The following is an 18,182-nucleotide window of genomic DNA, read 5'->3' on the forward strand; positions in this document are numbered from 1 at the left end:
TTTTTCTTTCTGGATTCCTGTATACTGTCATTTTTACCAAAGGTATACTTGTACGCATGATAAAAAAATAGAAGGTAGTTTCACTTCAAACTTTTTTGACGGTTACAGGCATTTTTGAAGTTTCATAAATTGTACATTTTAGAAGCAGCGTTACCACATTGGTATTAACAAAATATAATTGATGGTATTTTGGGATGGGAGTTTCTGTAGTTTTTGATGGTTCTTAGTCTTTCAGACAATTCTAAATTGTTAATTTTTGGAGTTTTAAAATGTGCAATAATTTTGTTTAGAAGGTTTGCGTAGTAACATGCAAATAGCGAATTACATTAATTCACCTCAGGAAACCTGAAAAGAGGAAGGCATGTCAGGGCCGTAAAGATTTGCAGATTTTTATAAAATATCTGCAATTTTTTTATTTATGTACTATGTATGTACATTGGACTGCATCACTAAAAAAGGTTTCGGTTTCTATGCTTAAACTGGTTTGCCATCTGAGGTGATTTTTTTCAAAAAAAAAAACTGTAGAAAACCTATTTTCATTCATAATAGATAAGAATAGATAGATTTTATAATTCCAATGGAAAAACAGTACCGATTTTTTTTTTTGTGGGGAGTGATATATGTAGTATAATGTACATATGTATGCAAATATACTTACATACGATTGAGTTTCTCCAAGAACCTCTGAAATTGAGGAAATACATAGGTATATTACTTTGAACAAACTAATCGCACTTCGGGAAGATTTTATTCCTTCACCTTACCAGCTTCTAACGGCTTATTTTTAATAAACGGGAAAATTTGAAAAATTTCAATCTGGAATCCTTGCACAAATTTATAAGATTCCTACAGTTTTCAAATGCGCAATTAATTTTTGATTTTATTAAAATTACTGACTTTTCGTTTTAAAATCTGTTGTTTGAAATTTTTTCAAAGGCAGTTGAAAAATATTTTTTTTTTGTGGCTGGTAGCTTGATTTTGATAGAGGTGTCATAATGCCAGCAAAAGTCAAATAGCTAACATGGCGGCAAAAATCATTGAGTGAAACTACCTTCTTTTTTGAATCATGCTTGTACGTATCCATGGCGGAATTATACCAGGTGAAGTAATTAAAGCGAGAAGAAAGATTTTGACATTGCCTTATTTGAAAAATTTCCTTTAAAATTTGACTATAAGGCAGCCGAATGACAGAAATTAAAGCGAGAAAGCTGTTTTATAACTTCGCCTGTTTATTGCGCCATGGTATATATCAGAGCTGTAAAATTATTGAATCAGTAGGATCTGCATTCACTTGGCATTCTTTTCAAAATTTTGATTGCTTGGTTGTATAAAAAAAAACTCATTCCTGAGTGGCTTAAATTATTTTGAAACAAAAACAAATGTAATGTGTTATTGAATGGTAGAGTTCCATTCAGTATAGAGTGTGAATGTAACAAAAGCACTCGCAATCATCGTGCATGTAAATGTTGGTTGAATGCAAAAAGTTTTGATCATTCAGTACTACACTGAAAAAATATGCCTTGACCCTAGAAGAAAATCTTTATAGGAGAAAATAGTCGTTTTGCTTCTGCTTTTCTACCACTGCTACAATTTGGTAAAGCATTACCTATGACCAAAAGTACGTACCAGCTTTAGATATTCAGTCAATGCTTTTTAAAACCAACTGCATCTTTTTGAAGGAAACTTGCGATCAATTTTATGTAGCGAACTAAAATTTGAACAAAGAGATATTTTTATTTCCCAAGTAGCAAGCTTTCTATACGTATAAATTTGTTTGTAGAACATTTAAATTAATTTTTTTTGTAGAAGCCTTTGAACTTTACAAAGTAGAATTTTGGAAATTTAAAAATTTATACAAACAATTGTGTACGTAGAAATAGAAAACTTGTTACTTCACCTGTGTGACTGCCTGGTATTGGGAAATGAAAATATCGTTTTTTACAAATAAAACCTGGTCATAAAGGGGTGGGCGCCCGAAATGGGCACATGTGTATTTTAAAAAAGGACATTATATGTATGTGGATAAACTATACACTGAATGATTAAAGCTGCTATCATTCAATGGTTGTTATGCATGATTACTTCATGTTCTGCATATTTTCCAATCTTTTAAAGAAAAAAAATATAGATACTAATTGTCTTGGAACATTTTGCACTCAGTTTTTAAACAAGCAAAATTATAAATTTGTACAATATGTTCATATGTATCAAGCAGCGTTTCATGAGTGGAGGAGTCCAAGCATAAGCATCCATTCGTAGGACATGGCTTAGCCCGCGCGGCCGCTGTGCATTGATACGCGACACTATGTCAATATCGTTTTAAAGTTCATACACCTCATTATTCCACAATCTAAACCTACATATTTTTCTTATCGTATAAAATTTGATTGGCACTGAATTAGAGAATGCACACATAGCAAAGTATTCATTCATCTGGAAGCTAATTCAGTATTGAATTCTGTTTACTTCAGCATTCTCAGTTTTTCATTCAGGTATTTACCACCTTGCTGCGTGAAATAAATTATTATTTTTTAATGGTTGTATAAATATAAGCCACACTACCAGACGAAAGAAAATAGAATGAAATCTTACTTGTAGATATTTCATGATTAAAATTTTAAATGATTTCACAGTTTCACAGCTCTGGTACATATGTATGAAGTTAAGGCCTAGTGTAAACTCCAGCCTACCCAAAATTAGGGTTTCAGAATTAAGCCCAGATTTTGAGGGTAAATTCAAAATCCAGAGGATGTTTATTTTTGTCTACTCGGCTAGGCTCACCATTTGCCCAAGCCTTAAAAAGTTTATTAAAATTTTTCTAATTTCGCCTTGATCGCGTTGATTTGAAATAATTTTATTGGTGAGGCTATAGCATACTTTACATGGAAGAAAATACGTGGAAAATTGCCAAAAATCGACTTAAAATTTAAAAAATGTTTCCTAGAAATTGTTACTAAAAAGTTTGCACCGATTTTTGGAGTGGTTCGCAGCCCTGGGTGGGCTTTGAGCGTATCACCAGCTTTTTCTTCTTTCCGATGAAAATCCTTGTCCGCGCAGTTTATTCTTGATGTACGGGAACAAAAACTAATAATTGTGCCAAATCAGGACTGTACGGCGGATTACCCGTCGATTCGATATTTCCAGTAATAAAAAATAATTTGTTTTACCAAATATGTGAGAGCTCGCATATTCCTGATGAAAGAACAGTTGTAATTTTTTCTCCATTCGTTCAGAACTGTTGGCACACAAATGGTTTTTTACCACTCAGAATTAACCTATGAGATAATGGTTTTGTTATTATACATTTTCCCAACTAAAAGGCTCACATAAAAAGCAGATTTTCACTAACTGATTACTTATTTCGCCATATTCAACTATGCTAGTAGGTTATCCTACCAAGTCTTTTTAATAATAACTAAACCCGACCAAGTACTATTAAGTACACCAAGAAGAGAGTTATTTTATCTCATTTGAAGTAGTCTTAATAAATTTGTGCTGTAGTTAGCACATATAACTACTTTCGAACTGCCCTTATGAAATGTGCGTACATTGCTTTAATAACTACATACAATTCAGCCGCAATCCCTATCCTAAGTGTACGACCAAAAAAAAACAAAAGTTTTGCAAAGTGTCAAGCCGCTGGCTGTAGGAAGGCAAGAAATCGCGCTAACATTACACAACAAGTAAAAGGCTCTTGGGTGGAAAAAACGAATGGTTGCCGTACTTTTTTCTTGCTACCAGCACGGCCAAAACTGTCTTTAACAGGTCTATTCTGCGCTGGTAATAAAAAGTTTGTAACCGGTAAATAAAGTTCCTGTCAATTTTTAAACCCTTTTCGCATTCTGTGTACTCTTGTAACCGGTAAATTTTGTAACCTTCTCATAAGCTGGTAACAAAGTATTGCCCCGTGAAATATGCAATGCCAGAATTTGCACAATTCTTCATAGTTGAATCGCTGAATATTTTAACTGCATTACCAACGTTGCTAGAATCGCGGTGACAAGAACTGGTAACATTTTTGGTAATAAAATTTCCCGGTTACAAAATCTTCGGTAACGCGCAGAATAGACCTGTTAATGGCAAGTACATACTTTAGCTATACCACTTAATCACATTTTTAAAATATCTAATATGTACAGCTTATTGCAGCTGCACTGTTTAGATTACATTTGCAGTGGAAAAGGCTACCAAAACCTCTAGGTGAAGTTGTTTGAGAGGGCTAAAAGATTATAGCAATTGAGCGCCAAAAACGTTAGAAGGGAAGGACTTATTGATGTGTATACATCTTTGGTTTCGGTAGGGGTAAAATTTGCGAAGCTGTAACACATATCCTAGCACAAAATTCTGAAGGGCTTAGAATGTGTATTTCAGCATAAAATTTTTATTTTCATTAGAAGCACTCCGTGTTTGCTTGCTTTTGTAAATGGTTGCATACATTTAGGCATATGCATAGAAAGAGGAAATGCGATACAAATGATTATTACTTCCGATTATATAAAATCCGCACATGCATACGGCTTTGTACCTATGTATGTACATACATATGTATGGACTCATTTGTTGCAACTGGGCATGAATCACGTAACTTTGAAACGATAGTCGTTCAAACGATACTGACAAAACGATGTTGTCAAAACACTGATTTATGCATTTGTGTTGCTGTTACGTGTTACTGTTACTGTTACGTGAAGCAAACCTGGAATCGAGTTGACGATATCGCACAAATGATCAAAAAATTTTTAATTTTTATGAAGCAAGACTATCTCGACACGATATCGTTCAGACGATTGTCGACATACGTGATTCATGCCCTGGTTTTGATATTCGTAGATGGTTTTAAGCATAGGTTTAGTAGTCTATTTTGATAAAAAAGCAAGGCGAAAATTTAAAAAAGTACTGAAATCATTTTAACTGGGACCGTTGATAACTGATGAACATACATGAATATATGTATATATAATATGCATATGTATGGATGATATAATAGCTCTGATCCAATACTTTTCGTGTAAAATCTTGGAAAAGGGTCAAACAGCAAAATCACTCTCTGAAGTGAGAGTAAAAAGGGTGTAACAGCAAAACGTACGGAACAAAAAAGCATCGGGTAAAATCCTGCAACTTCAATCTCTACACAACTCTCCAAAAATCGCTCTCATTTACATGAACCACAGATTATATTCCGAAAAGAAAAACTAAATTTAGGAATATATACAAATAGAAATGCTCAAATTATAAGCTCAAAAACAATAACTGATGCGGTGTTTCCAAGATATTTTAACGCCCGATAATTTCATGTATTAAAAGATTTAAAAATGAAAATGAATAAAAAAATTAAATCAGCAAAATGAATAAAATTAAGTGAAATTAATGTTTAATTTCTTACCTAACCTACATTTGTATGTATGTAACTGAATCGCCTAATGGGCTGTTTTTGCTTACGCGTAAAAGCACATTAAGCGCATTTAGCTCTAAATGCTACTCTAAATGTTCATTTATCCATACAAAATTCTTCACCTAAATGCAACTCCATTTTTGCATTAAGAATCTAAATGCTAAAAGCAACCCTGTGATCTTCCAAAATTTCCACGATTCGAACATGCTTTAATGAGAAAAAGTGGCAATATTGCTTTTCGCTTATACAGTTGCTAGCTGCGTTTCAGTGATCTCCGATCGAGATTTCATTTATTATTTTACATTATTTGGGAAAAGAAAAGTTGCGCAAATTCAACATCGATGTGATACTGATAGAAATCTGGCTCAATTTGTGATCAACTCTGTTTGCTTTTTTCCTATTTAATTGAGGAAATTTCAATTGACAGCACTGACAAATGAATATTTACACAAACAAATTTTCGGTTATGGTTAAAACAATTCAAGTTTTTGTATTAAATTTTTTTGTTTAAAATTTTTTTTCCCTTTTCAGTAGGGTTTTTTGCAAATTATCTTCTCTGTGTATTTTTAATAAAATATTCAGTTAAAATATATTTAAATGGCATAATATGTGTTGCAGAAAAAAGTGACCACTGTGGCACAGAGAAGAAGTTTAACTTTTCCTCGAGTTGTGTGAATAACAAGCACAACCAATTTGACAGCTAACGAGCTTTGATTGAGATTATATTTATATGTAAACGTACTTTTATGATTTGCCGTTCGCATATGTTTACACATCAAATTTCATGAGTACCTAGTACTCACGCCTTTTTATACCCGAGCGCACTTGTGCACAAGGGTATAATAATTTTGTTCACATAACGGTTGTTTGTAACAGCCAAAACGAGTCGAGATAGATATAGACAAATGTATACATAAATGCTCAAAATGAATAGAGAATTCGATTAAGCCATGTCTGTCTGTCCGTCCGTCTGTCCGTCCGCCCGTGTACACGATAACTCGAGCAAAAATTGAGATATCTCAACAAAATTTGGTACGTAGGTTTCTGTTAATCCAAGGTAGGTTGGTATTGAAAATGGGCGAAATCTGACTGCAACCACGCCCACTTCCCATATAACGGTAATTTCCAGAAATACGAAAACTGCGATATTTTTGTAACTACTGAATATAATTCACTCAAAATTTACATTTACAATAATTTTCAGACGAAAACTAAGAATATTATAAATTTTTGGAAAATGAGCGTAGCCACGCCCATTTATGGCTACATGTGTATATCTTGGTAACCGCTGCTCCAATTTCTTCCAAACTTGGCACAGTTGTTGGCCTTGATACAGCATACTGAATGGCCGAAAATTTAAAAACTCGGACAATAACCACGCCCACATCCCATATAACGGTAATTTAGAGAAATACAAAATCTTCGATAAATCAGTAAATATTAAAGCTAACTTATTCAAAATTGATGCTCGCAACAATTCTTTACCAAGAAATACGTTTATGGTTAAATTTTGGAAAATGGGCGTGGCACCGCCCACTTATGACCACATATATGTATATCGGTAACCGTTCTATCAATTTGTACCAAACTCGGTATTTTTGTTGTGCTTGCCACATAAAAGCAAAACGTTGAAAATTATTGAAATCGGACTAAAATTGCGGCCGCTTTTCATATAACGGTAAATTTCAGAAATGCTTGAATCTGCAATATTTCGAAATTTAAGGACGCTAATTTACTCAAAATTGATACACCCCGGCTTACCATCTAGCGGTAGGTTTCGGAAAGGTGAAAAAACGTATATTTAATACTTGCGCCAGGTATTTAATGTTCGGCTCCACCCGAACTTAGACTTTCTTACTTGTTTTTTAATATGTTCCCCTATTTCCAACTCATGCATTATTAATACCTTATCCCAGAAAATTAGTTTTTTGTTATTTTATGGCCTTATAACAATTATATTCAAAAAATTTTATTGAGCTTGAGGCCGTTTTTAATGAAAAACTATTGTGGAAAAGCAACAATCATTTTGAAAAAATGGTAGAAGTGATAGCTATTTCGGAAATCACCACATTTCTTCATCACACTGCTTTCAGTGGGACTCGATCCAACGACCCTAGCTGACTCACCCACTGGAAGAAGTCTGATAAGGAAATGTAGTGATTTCCGAAATAGCTATCACTTCTACCCTTTTTTCAAAATTGAGTAGTCCACTTGCAAAGTGCTCTATATAAAATGTTTTCGATTTCCAGTTTTTGGTGGTTAACATACTAGTATTTAAAGTAGTTTCATGTCCACTAACAATACAGTGCAAAATCCTTATATATTCTGAAAAAAAAAATAGCATCAAATGTTAGACACTCTAGCAAAAGTCGCTATAATACTTACTGTATGTATATATACACTTTCAAAAGTTGCTACAATATTTATTGTACGTATTTACACAAGTTAAAAAGTCTCCACCTTCTGATGAACTTAGAACACTGCAAGAAAACGTGGTAGTTGCGGTGTCTAGTGGAAGACGTCGTAAAAAAGAAGCAGACCAATCTTCATGGAAGAGAGAACGCGAAAAGCTATAAAAAGCTAGCTATGTAAAGGTTACTGTTTCAAAACTCGCTATATTAATTTTTTATATATAAAATTTGCAAAAACTATCATACTGCGATTTTGTTTTTTAATGTTATTAGGCTCTTATTTGTCCAAATTTTCAGATAATAAAAAAGATACAACTTGGATTTTACTTGTTGTTATAGATGTTTGTAACGCTGTTTGCAAGTGGACTACTCAATTATTGTTGCTTTTCCACAATAGTGTTTCAATAAAAACGGCCTAAAGCTCAAACAAGTAACTTAAGGACTAGCAAACCTAAAAGTTAAACATTCTAAAAATAGGATTATTAACAAAAACCAACAAAACCAACAACCACATGATCAAGTTTAAATGGCACTGGAATAGCTGCGCTTGATTGTAGTTGGCTTCACAAATGAAAAAGTGGAAAAAAGTAACAAGAATTTACAAGGCGAACCTAGCACGGTGCGTAGGCAACTGGCTGAGTCAGGTGGGGTCGTTGGATCGAGTCCCACTGAAAGAAGTCTGATGAGGAAATGTGGTGATTTCCGAAATAGCCATCGCTTCTACCATTTTTTTCAAAATTATTGATGCGTTTCCACAATAGTTTTTCATTAAAAATTGCCTCAAGCTCAATAAAAATTGTTGAATTTAACCCAGAAAAAATAAAATTTGTTTCTACGTGTTCCTTACTTCTATTGCAGATCCGTCAACATTTATCACCGTGACCGCTATTCGAAATGTTGAAGTGTTCCACGTCTACGCTTTTTTGTTTTTATATTAGGCACAGACAGACCACTAAGCAAAGCAATGGAAAAATCACATGTTAGAGACAAAAGACCTGCGAGCAAAAGTCAATACATATATTGAATGCCTTTTCACGTTTGGCAACAACCCTACCACCGCTTCGGCCACCCAATCCTGCATCGCTACGGAGTCACCTCAATGTGGCACCACTTCAAAGCAAAGATTTTAACCTGCTGTAACCGGAAATGCAATGGCTCGTCACAAGCAAACCATATTGCAATGCAATCATGATCAGGAAGCTTACGCGTCGACTGAAGTCCGACCGCATAAATGTTTCCAATCTAATTACAACGATTGTTCCGACAGTAGTTCGCGTCAGATAACGGTAGCTGCAAAGGTGCGTCGAATACAAGGGCACCCGCTGCCCACGCGTCAAATGTCAATCGGTTTTCATCTGCCTCTATCCGCGTTGCAAACGTCGCTGCAAAGCATACTCACGATCCCGCTTGCGCAACTACTTTGGCTGCTTTGCTGCGTTAGTTTAGCCCATCCTACGGTAGGCGACTGTCCTAGCATGTGCGAGTGCAAGTGGAAGAGCGGCAAAGAATCAGTTTTGTGCCTTAATGCGAATCTCACACATATTCCGGTGCCACTGGACGCTGGAACGCAGGTTCTAGACTTAACTGTCAACGATATCGCCAACATACCACACGACACCTTCGCATCAGTGAACTTACTTAATCTCCAGAAAGTATATCTGGCTAAATGTCGGTTACGTGCTATTGAGCGTTTTGCCTTTCGAAATCTAATTAATCTGATCGAACTGGATCTGAGCTATAATTTGCTTAGCAGCGTTCCCACTGAGGCACTTCAATTTATACCAGAGCTACGCGAAATCAAACTCAATGGTAATCCCATTTCGATAGTGCATGACGACGCCTTCGGATTTGTGTCTCAGCTAGTGCGACTAGATTTGTCCGACTGCAAATTGGCGACGATTGAGGTGATGGCCTTCGCGGGACTTGAGTCCTCCTTGGAGTGGCTCAAGTTAGACGGGAACAAATTGAGTGAGGTGTGCTCAGATACAATAACATCGCTCAAAAATTTGCACGGCATCGAACTGGCACGAAATCAATGGAATTGTTCCTGCGCACTGCTACCACTACGCTCTTGGATGCTACGTGAGAACATTCCATATGACATACCACCCTCATGTCTAGCACCATCGCGAGTCGCGGGAAAAACTTGGGATAAAATTGATCTGGATGACTTTGCCTGCGTGCCACAAATAATCGCTACCAACACAACGGCGCACGGAGTAGAAGGGCGCAATATTACTATGAGTTGCTTTGTAGAGGGGGTTCCAGAGCCATCGGTCCGGTGGATGGTGAAAAATCGTGTAGTAGCGAACTTAACGGAATATGGTGTTCCATCTGCGGGTCCTCTTACTATGGCAGCAACACAAGGTCGCAAGATATACATAGTAAACATGTTGCGAAATGCTTCAAATCTAACCATACTCTCGGCTGACATGCAGGATGCGGGTATTTATACTTGCGCGGCAGAGAACAAAGCCGGTAAAGTGGAAGCATCTGTCACATTGGCTGTTATACGGCGCCCGACTGAAGCGCCATCGGGTGGACAAATTGTGCTGATTTGCTTCCTCATTGCTCTTCTTTTCGTGGTGGGTTCTTCATTCGCCGCAATTTGTTTTTGTTCGCCCCGACGTAAGCGTAAAATGCGACTGTGGAGTTCAATGCCATCGGCGCGCACAGAAAATATTGAAATGACTTCACGTATCTGCGGTAACAGTGGAAATGGACCGAATGGTGGAAATTGTAACCGCGTAATGCATACTCGGAAACCTGACTTGGATAGCGGTTCAATTGGAGGAGGTGCGAATGGGGTGGATGACTTTTGCGGTATTAGCGGTGGTGGTGGCGATGGTCCATTTTCCAACAATGACAATGATTACCTGCATCCGGCGACTACCCCTTTCAGTTGTGGCTCAGATGATGGCGGTGATACCAGTGTGTCGATTGTGAACCCAATTGGTGGCAGTTCCAAGTGCAATGGGGGTTATCGCAATATATCCACGCATTGCGATGATGCCGAAGACTACTGGGATGCCAACTACCAGACCACAAAAGCGAATTATGCGAGAAGAAAAATCGAAAATCAATACCATATTAACGGTAGTGGCTCAGAGTTGTCGGCGGGGGTGCGTGCTAGCCCTCAAGACAGCCGACAGAAAGTGAGTGTTGGGAGCGTCAGAGGAGATAGTAATTTGGGGCCGCAGCAATCCGATTTGCACCTACCAAGACTCGTTGAAATTTGCGGGTAAGTTTGTTTTGATGTAAGCTAGAGATTTCTCTATTATTTTAATTAAAACTATTTTTAAGAGCAAACTTAATACATGCAAAAATAGAGAAAATATTTTGAGCTCACAATTTTGTTTTGTGATTTACCAAGCTTCTCCACAAACCTGCAATTGTTGCGTCCACTCAAATGGATGGATTTACCATTTGACTTCGCCTCCAAATGGGGTATGGTTTGCTCAAGAATGATAGAATATAAAACAATCCATTTTCTTAATACAGTGTCCCCGCGGAAGTGCACCAACTCTTTAGTGTCGTACCCGCTCAACTGTCATAATATTTGAGTACCTGAATATTTTGACAGCATTTTCATATGAATTTATTTATTTCTACAAAACATAGCTTACAATTAAAATTCTAAATTAATGCTGATTTTAAGCTTTGGCAGCGCAGGCCTTAAGCTTATTCAAAGTAGGATTTTGAATTGTGCAGTGTTTTTGTAATAATAGCAGTGTTTTAAATGTATTGGTATAGAAAAGATGATTTTATGAATTTTGTTATTTTTCAATATGGTTTGGATTCGGGTAGGAAAGGAAGGTTAGATGACTGGCGCTTTGGAATATCCGCATTGTGGAAGATTGAAATTTGGGACAGTTCGAGATCAAGGCTGAAGAGGGTAGGTAGATCACAGAATTCTTGCTAACAATCAGTGAGCTAATGGAAACGGAACTATGCAGTGTTTCCACCTTCTTCTTCTTCTTATTTGGCGCTGTAACCTCCTATGTGATTTTGGCCGAGTTCAACAAAGCACGCCAGTCGTTTCTCTTCTGTGCCAACTGAAGCCAATGGGAAATGCCAAGTGAAGCGAAGCCCTTCTTCACTTGGTACTTCCATCGCAGTGGGGCCCCACTCCCTCTTCCTCTGCTACCACCGGCGGGTCCCGAGGGAAATACGTTCAGAGCTGTAGTGTCGGAGTCCATTCGAACAACATGACGAATCCAGCGGAGCCGCTGTATTTTAATTCGCTGCACTATGTCAGCCATGCCATGTACGAGGGGATGGCAAACTCAGACAACGTGGCGTATAGGCATCTGTTTTTAGCCGCTATGGAAAGCGGCTTTAGAGTTTAGGCTTTAAAGTCGTCAAATAGGTGGTGTCGATCCTTTTCCCCGGGTCTTCTCCAAGAACTGGCGTATCGTGAACACCTGGTATATGGTGGATTTGTCAGGTCTAAAGCCACACTGATAAGGCACAATCAGTTCACTGACGGTGGGCTTCAGTCTTTCACACAATACGCTAGATAAGATTTTGGAACCTATGCTTAGAATGCTGATCCCGCGGTAGTTGGCGCGAATGGCCGGGTCGCCTTTCTTGTGGATTGGGCAGAGCACACTTAAATTCCATTCGTCGCACATATGTTGATCTGACCATATTCTGCATAAGAGTTGATACACGCACCATATCAACTCCTCGCCACCGTACTTGAATAACTCAGCTGGCAGGCTGTTAGCTCCAGCAGATTTGTTGTTTTTCAAGCGCGCTATTGTTATTCGTACCTCATCATAGTCAGGTGGTGGTACGTCGACTGCATCATCATCGACTGGGGGCTCGTCTTCTCTATAGCTTTCAGCGCCGCTACCATACAGAAGAGTGGAAAAGTGTTCCCTCTATAATTTAAGTACGTTCCGGACATCAGTCACAAGGTCGCCATTGTTGTTCCTTGGTCTTAAGACCTTCCGTAAATCGCCTTACCCTCTGGTAAAATTTTTGGGAGTTTTTCCTGTCGGCCAGCATTTAAAGCTCTTCACACTCACGTATTTCGGCCTCTCTCTTTTGATTGCGGCTAATATGTTTCGCTTCCCTCTTTAGCTTCCTATAACGGTCCCACATGGCTCGCGTTGCAGCCGATCGCAGCGTGGCCCTGTAGGCGGCATCTTTTTTCTCTGCAGCTTCTTGACACTCCTCATCGTACCAGTTGTTGTTTCGGGCTCGCTGAAATCCGGCTACTTCTTCTGCGGCGGTACTTAATGAGCGGGAAATGTGGTTCCACTGCTCGCATATGTAGGTTTGTTGAAGAGTGCTCTCTGAGAGCAGGAGCTCTATTCTGTAATTGTGAGAAAATGTAGTGTACACCGAGTGCAAAACTCACAACCAAAAACTCACCGACTAAAGTTCAGTGAGTTTTTCGGAAGAGAAGTGTACACAATTTTGACAGTTAAAACTCATTCTCACACATGCTGAATCGCAAAATTAGGAAGTGTACACAATTTTGACAGCTAAAACTAATTCTCACTTTTCCTGAATCGCAAAATGGAGAGTACACACCATTTTCAGTGTACACTTGAAAACTCACAGTTGCAGAATAGAGCCCCAGGTGTGAGAGTCGAGTAGCGAAAGCGCTAGCTGTCTGTTGTGATTGCAGCTTTTCGACGTTAAGCTTTCCTTGCATATTTGGGCGCACATTTTTTGTGCACAGAGGCGGGTGCGTATCTTGGCTGCAACCAGATAGTGGTCCGAGTCGATGTTTGGGCCTCGGAGTGTGCGTACGTCTAAAACACTCGTAGCGTGCCTTCCGTCTATCAGTGTTGGGCGTAATTCAATTAATTTTTCAATTATCTCGTTAATTGATTAAAAAAGTAATTGCAATTAAATCAATTGCAATTAAATTTTTAGTTGCACATTACAATTAAATGAATTGCAATTAAAATTTTAATTGTGCATTGCAGTTAAATTATTTGCAATTAAAATTTTAATTGCAATTAAATTTGTAATTGCACATTTCAATTAATTTAATTGCAATTACTTTTTTTAATTGTTCTATGAAACAATTAAAAATAATTAACCTATTAAATAAAAAATACGGAAATAAAGATGACAAGATTTAGAAAATTCTACATACAGTATTTTTTTTATAAAACAAAGGTGTAGTTATATAAAAAAGAAATGGACATAAGAAAGAGTACCACCGAGTGCTGGGGTTTGCCTTCTCGCACTAGCATGTATTAACTCCTCATCTTACACTAACCTCAACTTACTTTACCACAGCTCACTTCACCTCACCTCAAATCAACTCACCACATACAAACTCATCACACCTCACCTAAACTTACCATATATCAATTTGGGAACTATTTCGGGATTTTATTGATGCTCCGGACTAAATCAGACTTTTCAAGACTATTTCGGGATTCTCTAAAACTATTTCGTAATTCTCGGGACTTTTAAGGCTTCTCGGAACTAATATTGGGATTCATGGGACTTTAGGGTCTATTTCAGGATTTTCGACACTACTTCGGAGTTTTCAGGATTGTCGTGACTAATATCGGGATTTTTGAGACTTGCGGGACTATTTTGGGATTTATTGGGACTTTCGCCCCTGTTTCGAGGTTTTCGAGACTACTTCGGAGTTTTCGAGATTCTCGGAACTAATATCAGGGTTTTTGGGTCTTTAGAGTCTATTTCGGGATTTTCGACACTACTTCGGAATTTTCAGGATTCTCGTGGCTAATATCGGGATTTTTGCGACTTTTGAGGATATTTTGGATTTTCGAGACAACTTCGGGATTCTCCGGATTTATATCCGGATTTTTGAGATTTAGGGGACTATTTCGGGATTTAATGGGACTTTCGGCACTATTTCGAGATCGTCGTATGACTGCAATCACGGTAGAGAGAATACAGAAGGTGGCGCCGATGGCAATACCGCTAATCGGCTCTCAGTGAATTTGACAGAATCAGCTGTTTTGCTGACGTCACAGTCGAGAGGACAGCAGTAGTGATGTGCTGAGTCAATACTTTTAAGTATCCAATACTCTCGATATGGAAAATATGGAAAAAACGGTTAAGGGGAGCCAATAGAGCTTTTAATATTGATTCAAATTAAAGATATATATATGTCGGTTCGAGGCCGTAATACAAAGAATGAATCGGACGATATCATTTTTGTAGGCAGATTCTGTAACCAGTTAGCGACAATTTTCGAATCGGTATCGGTTTTGTTGACGTATGATTTGAAATATTTTTACGTCAACAAGTGCGATATCGATCCGAAACTTGTCGCTAATTGGTTACAGAACCTCCTCGCTGTAGTCCCATAGTGCGACGTCCTTGCTCATAAAGGATTATTCCATTTAGAGTGGTCCTCATTAAAGAAAGAATGCATATAATAAAGGTTTTCCGTGAAATTTATGAATTTCTTATATGCAATAAGTGGCACCCTGAAATTGTGCATACGGAAACTGCCCATACTATGCATATGCACACTTTCGTTTCAAACCCGAAATAATGCATATCGTGGATTAAAGTACAAAACTGCGTATCGTCATTCTGCAAATCCGAGTAACTGACATTTGCTGTTGCTCACACCAGCTCCTGGCTCAATCCTTATCCATTCGTCCTGAAATATACTATCCGGAAATGCGATTGCTTTATAAAAAGAGAACCATTTTGAAATATGAGCGTTTGTACTCTCTAGAAAATAATTTGTACAACTTTACATACGCGGTTTTGCATTTTGTCGATACGCGGTTTTGTACTTTAAACTATGATATGTAAATACGAAATAGAGGTAGACAAAAAAAAAATTAAATTATATTTTATAAAGGTTTAAAGTGTTTTAATGAGTTACCGCCACATGTAAAAGACTGTGTTAACTTTGCTGTTTTTAAAAGACAACTATTTGATCACTGTAAAACTCTGGCTATTAGGTAGGAGAGCACGGAACGGAATGCCCAACAGCCAGACCATAACGCGGAGCGGAAACTAGGCCTTTCCGCCCGCCTCATATCACGGAATCCAGCGTCAGGGTTTGCATATTAATGACGACGGGAACATGGATCGGAAACTCGGCCTTTCCGACCGTGACTATCAACTCGTGAGCAACGCGGAGCGGAAACAAGGTCTTCCGCCCGCTGCACATAGTACATATGTAAAGGTAGATTGGAGACTAGGCCTCGCCAGCTACCAAACTACTTAGACAATATACATTTATATAGGTTATTTGATAGTTTTAGAAACATAAACAGCTTTGTAATTGAAAATTTAAACTTACATATACGCATACTTTGTTATATATTAAAAATACCTATCTGTACTTTTAAGTCGCAAGACTGTTACAAATAAATAAATAAATAAAATAAATAAAGCAATCATGCACAGTTTCGGTTGAAACCGAAATAATGTCTAAATGCGCAATTTCCATCTGCGAAATTTCGGTGCCCCGCAATAAGTACTTTACTTTAATAAAATTAGTAAGCTTTATCAGACAATATTTTTTCAAAAGCTGTCATCTATCTAAAAATCAAAAATTCAAAAAAATATCTTGCACGTGTTTATACAAATATACACATTGTGAGGATAAGGCAAATAATCGCATAGTGTTTTGTGTTTTGGTTTGGTCAACCTAAGTAAAGTGTTTTTACTAAGCCAATGATTTGCCCCCAACTGACGGCGCCGAGGACTCGTCATCTTCGCAAACGCGTCTTCTCTGACTTGATGGAACATGTTTCAAGTCCTAACCTGAAGAGTCCATAGGTAATAAAATCACGGCATTGTATATGAAATGTCCTACGGATGTGATCACTAAAGTTAAAGGATATCATAACTGTACATCGAACTTTGTGAGCCACTTGAAGCGAAAACATGGAAACTAATGCGTTGATGAGTACAAAGCATATGTGAAAAAGGTTAGGAATGACGGAAAAAAACGAGAGGATTCAGCAAGTATAGTCAAACCCAAAAACAGTGTAAAAAGGAGATCAAATGGGTATAAAGTTACCCAAGAACAATTCGTTGAAAATATTTTAAAATATTTTATACACTCCATGATCCCATTACGTGCAGTTGAAGAACACTACGAAATGCAAGCTATGAAGATAAAGTCGGAACTAAAAGAAGTTGACTTTGTGTGCACAACAACAGATATTTGGTCCAGCAGAAAGAGAAGTTTTATCGGAGTGACAGTGCACTGGATCACAAGTAGGGTGGCCAGTTGCGCTGATTTAATCAGTACATGTGCTTATTTTTTGTTTTATTGTACTGATTTTTAAGAACCCGAAATCAGTACGCAAAATCTACTGATTTTCTGAGTTTGTACTGATTTTTACATTTATTAAATGTTTTTGTGAATTGGTATAATTGACATTTACATGAGGTTAACATGTTCAAAAGAATGGTTTTTGACAACTCATACATGTGAGCAGATACGAAGCAATTTATTGAACGTGTAAATGCAGCGCTAATTAAATTTAAACCATTTTTCAAAAGCTGTCACCTTGAAATTATTTCGTTTCCTAACATTTCGCAAAAAACTGCACGAATTCAATACAACATAATAGCCCTGTTCCAAATACTTCAGGACATGGAACAGCCATAGTATTTCAAACTGAAGACGACTACTACTGCTTATGTGCTTCTTGTGCAATGTAAGTTCTAAAAACAGATGAGTGAAAATTACTAGTATTACTTACCAGTTCATACCTGCCAACCCGATAAGTAGGCCAGAAAAAAATAGACAATCCAACGTTTTCACATTCTATAGGCTTAATACTTCCGATTGGTTTATAATTTGTTCATTAAACAAATAAGTACAAAATTAAAAAAAAAATAATAATTTTTGAGTATTTAATTAAAAATATCCTGGCCAGGACTTTTTTCAGCCAAGACATAAATTTCATACAAAATAGCTTTAATCCATGAAACAGGTGGGTGAAGGTCGTACCCTTGTTGGATCTTAGACTATTATAAGACTGCCATAACTTTTATATTCAAAGTCATATTAATATGGCGGTAAGACAGAAATATGCGCATTGAAAATTCATGTATATGATAGAAATCTTGGAAAATTGTCATATCTCGAGAGAAGTTGTTTTGTCAAATGTCCACAGGTTTTATTAAGGCAGTTCACTCTTTGATGCGAAAATGCGAAAGGCAAAGATTAGCGTTTGTTTTGTTGCTTTGCTGTGCGTTTGTGCGAAACGACGCCATAACGGTGCCATATGTTTGTTGTAAAAAACTGCCGATTTTCGCACTTTCACTCAAACGCATCAAAAAGTGAACTCTAGTATTGTGAATGTTCTATTTAATAAGCCCACCAAATAAATATATTTTAAATTAGTAGCTTAAAATATGCAAACAAATTCTGACTAGAGCTCGTCTTCTAC

General features: G+C 37.3%; 1 protein-coding gene across 1 annotated transcript in view; it reads left to right on the top strand.

Annotated features, from left to right (window-relative positions):
• LOC118749868 overlaps positions 1-18,182 on the top strand; it is a 126,805-nt gene that overhangs the window by 26,314 nt on the left and 82,309 nt on the right. The window contains exon 2 of the mRNA XM_036484647.1: positions 8,662-11,044. Within this exon, the coding sequence (XP_036340540.1) occupies positions 8,955-11,044 (2,090 nt within the window). The 5' untranslated portion in view covers positions 8,662-8,954. The remainder of the gene's footprint in view (positions 1-8,661; positions 11,045-18,182) is intronic.

This window comes from Rhagoletis pomonella, unplaced genomic scaffold (genome assembly GCF_013731165.1).
Source record: "Rhagoletis pomonella isolate Grant_MI unplaced genomic scaffold, Rhpom_1.0 Rhpom_scaffold_00071, whole genome shotgun sequence".
Lineage (NCBI taxonomy): Eukaryota > Metazoa > Arthropoda > Insecta > Diptera > Tephritidae > Rhagoletis > Rhagoletis pomonella.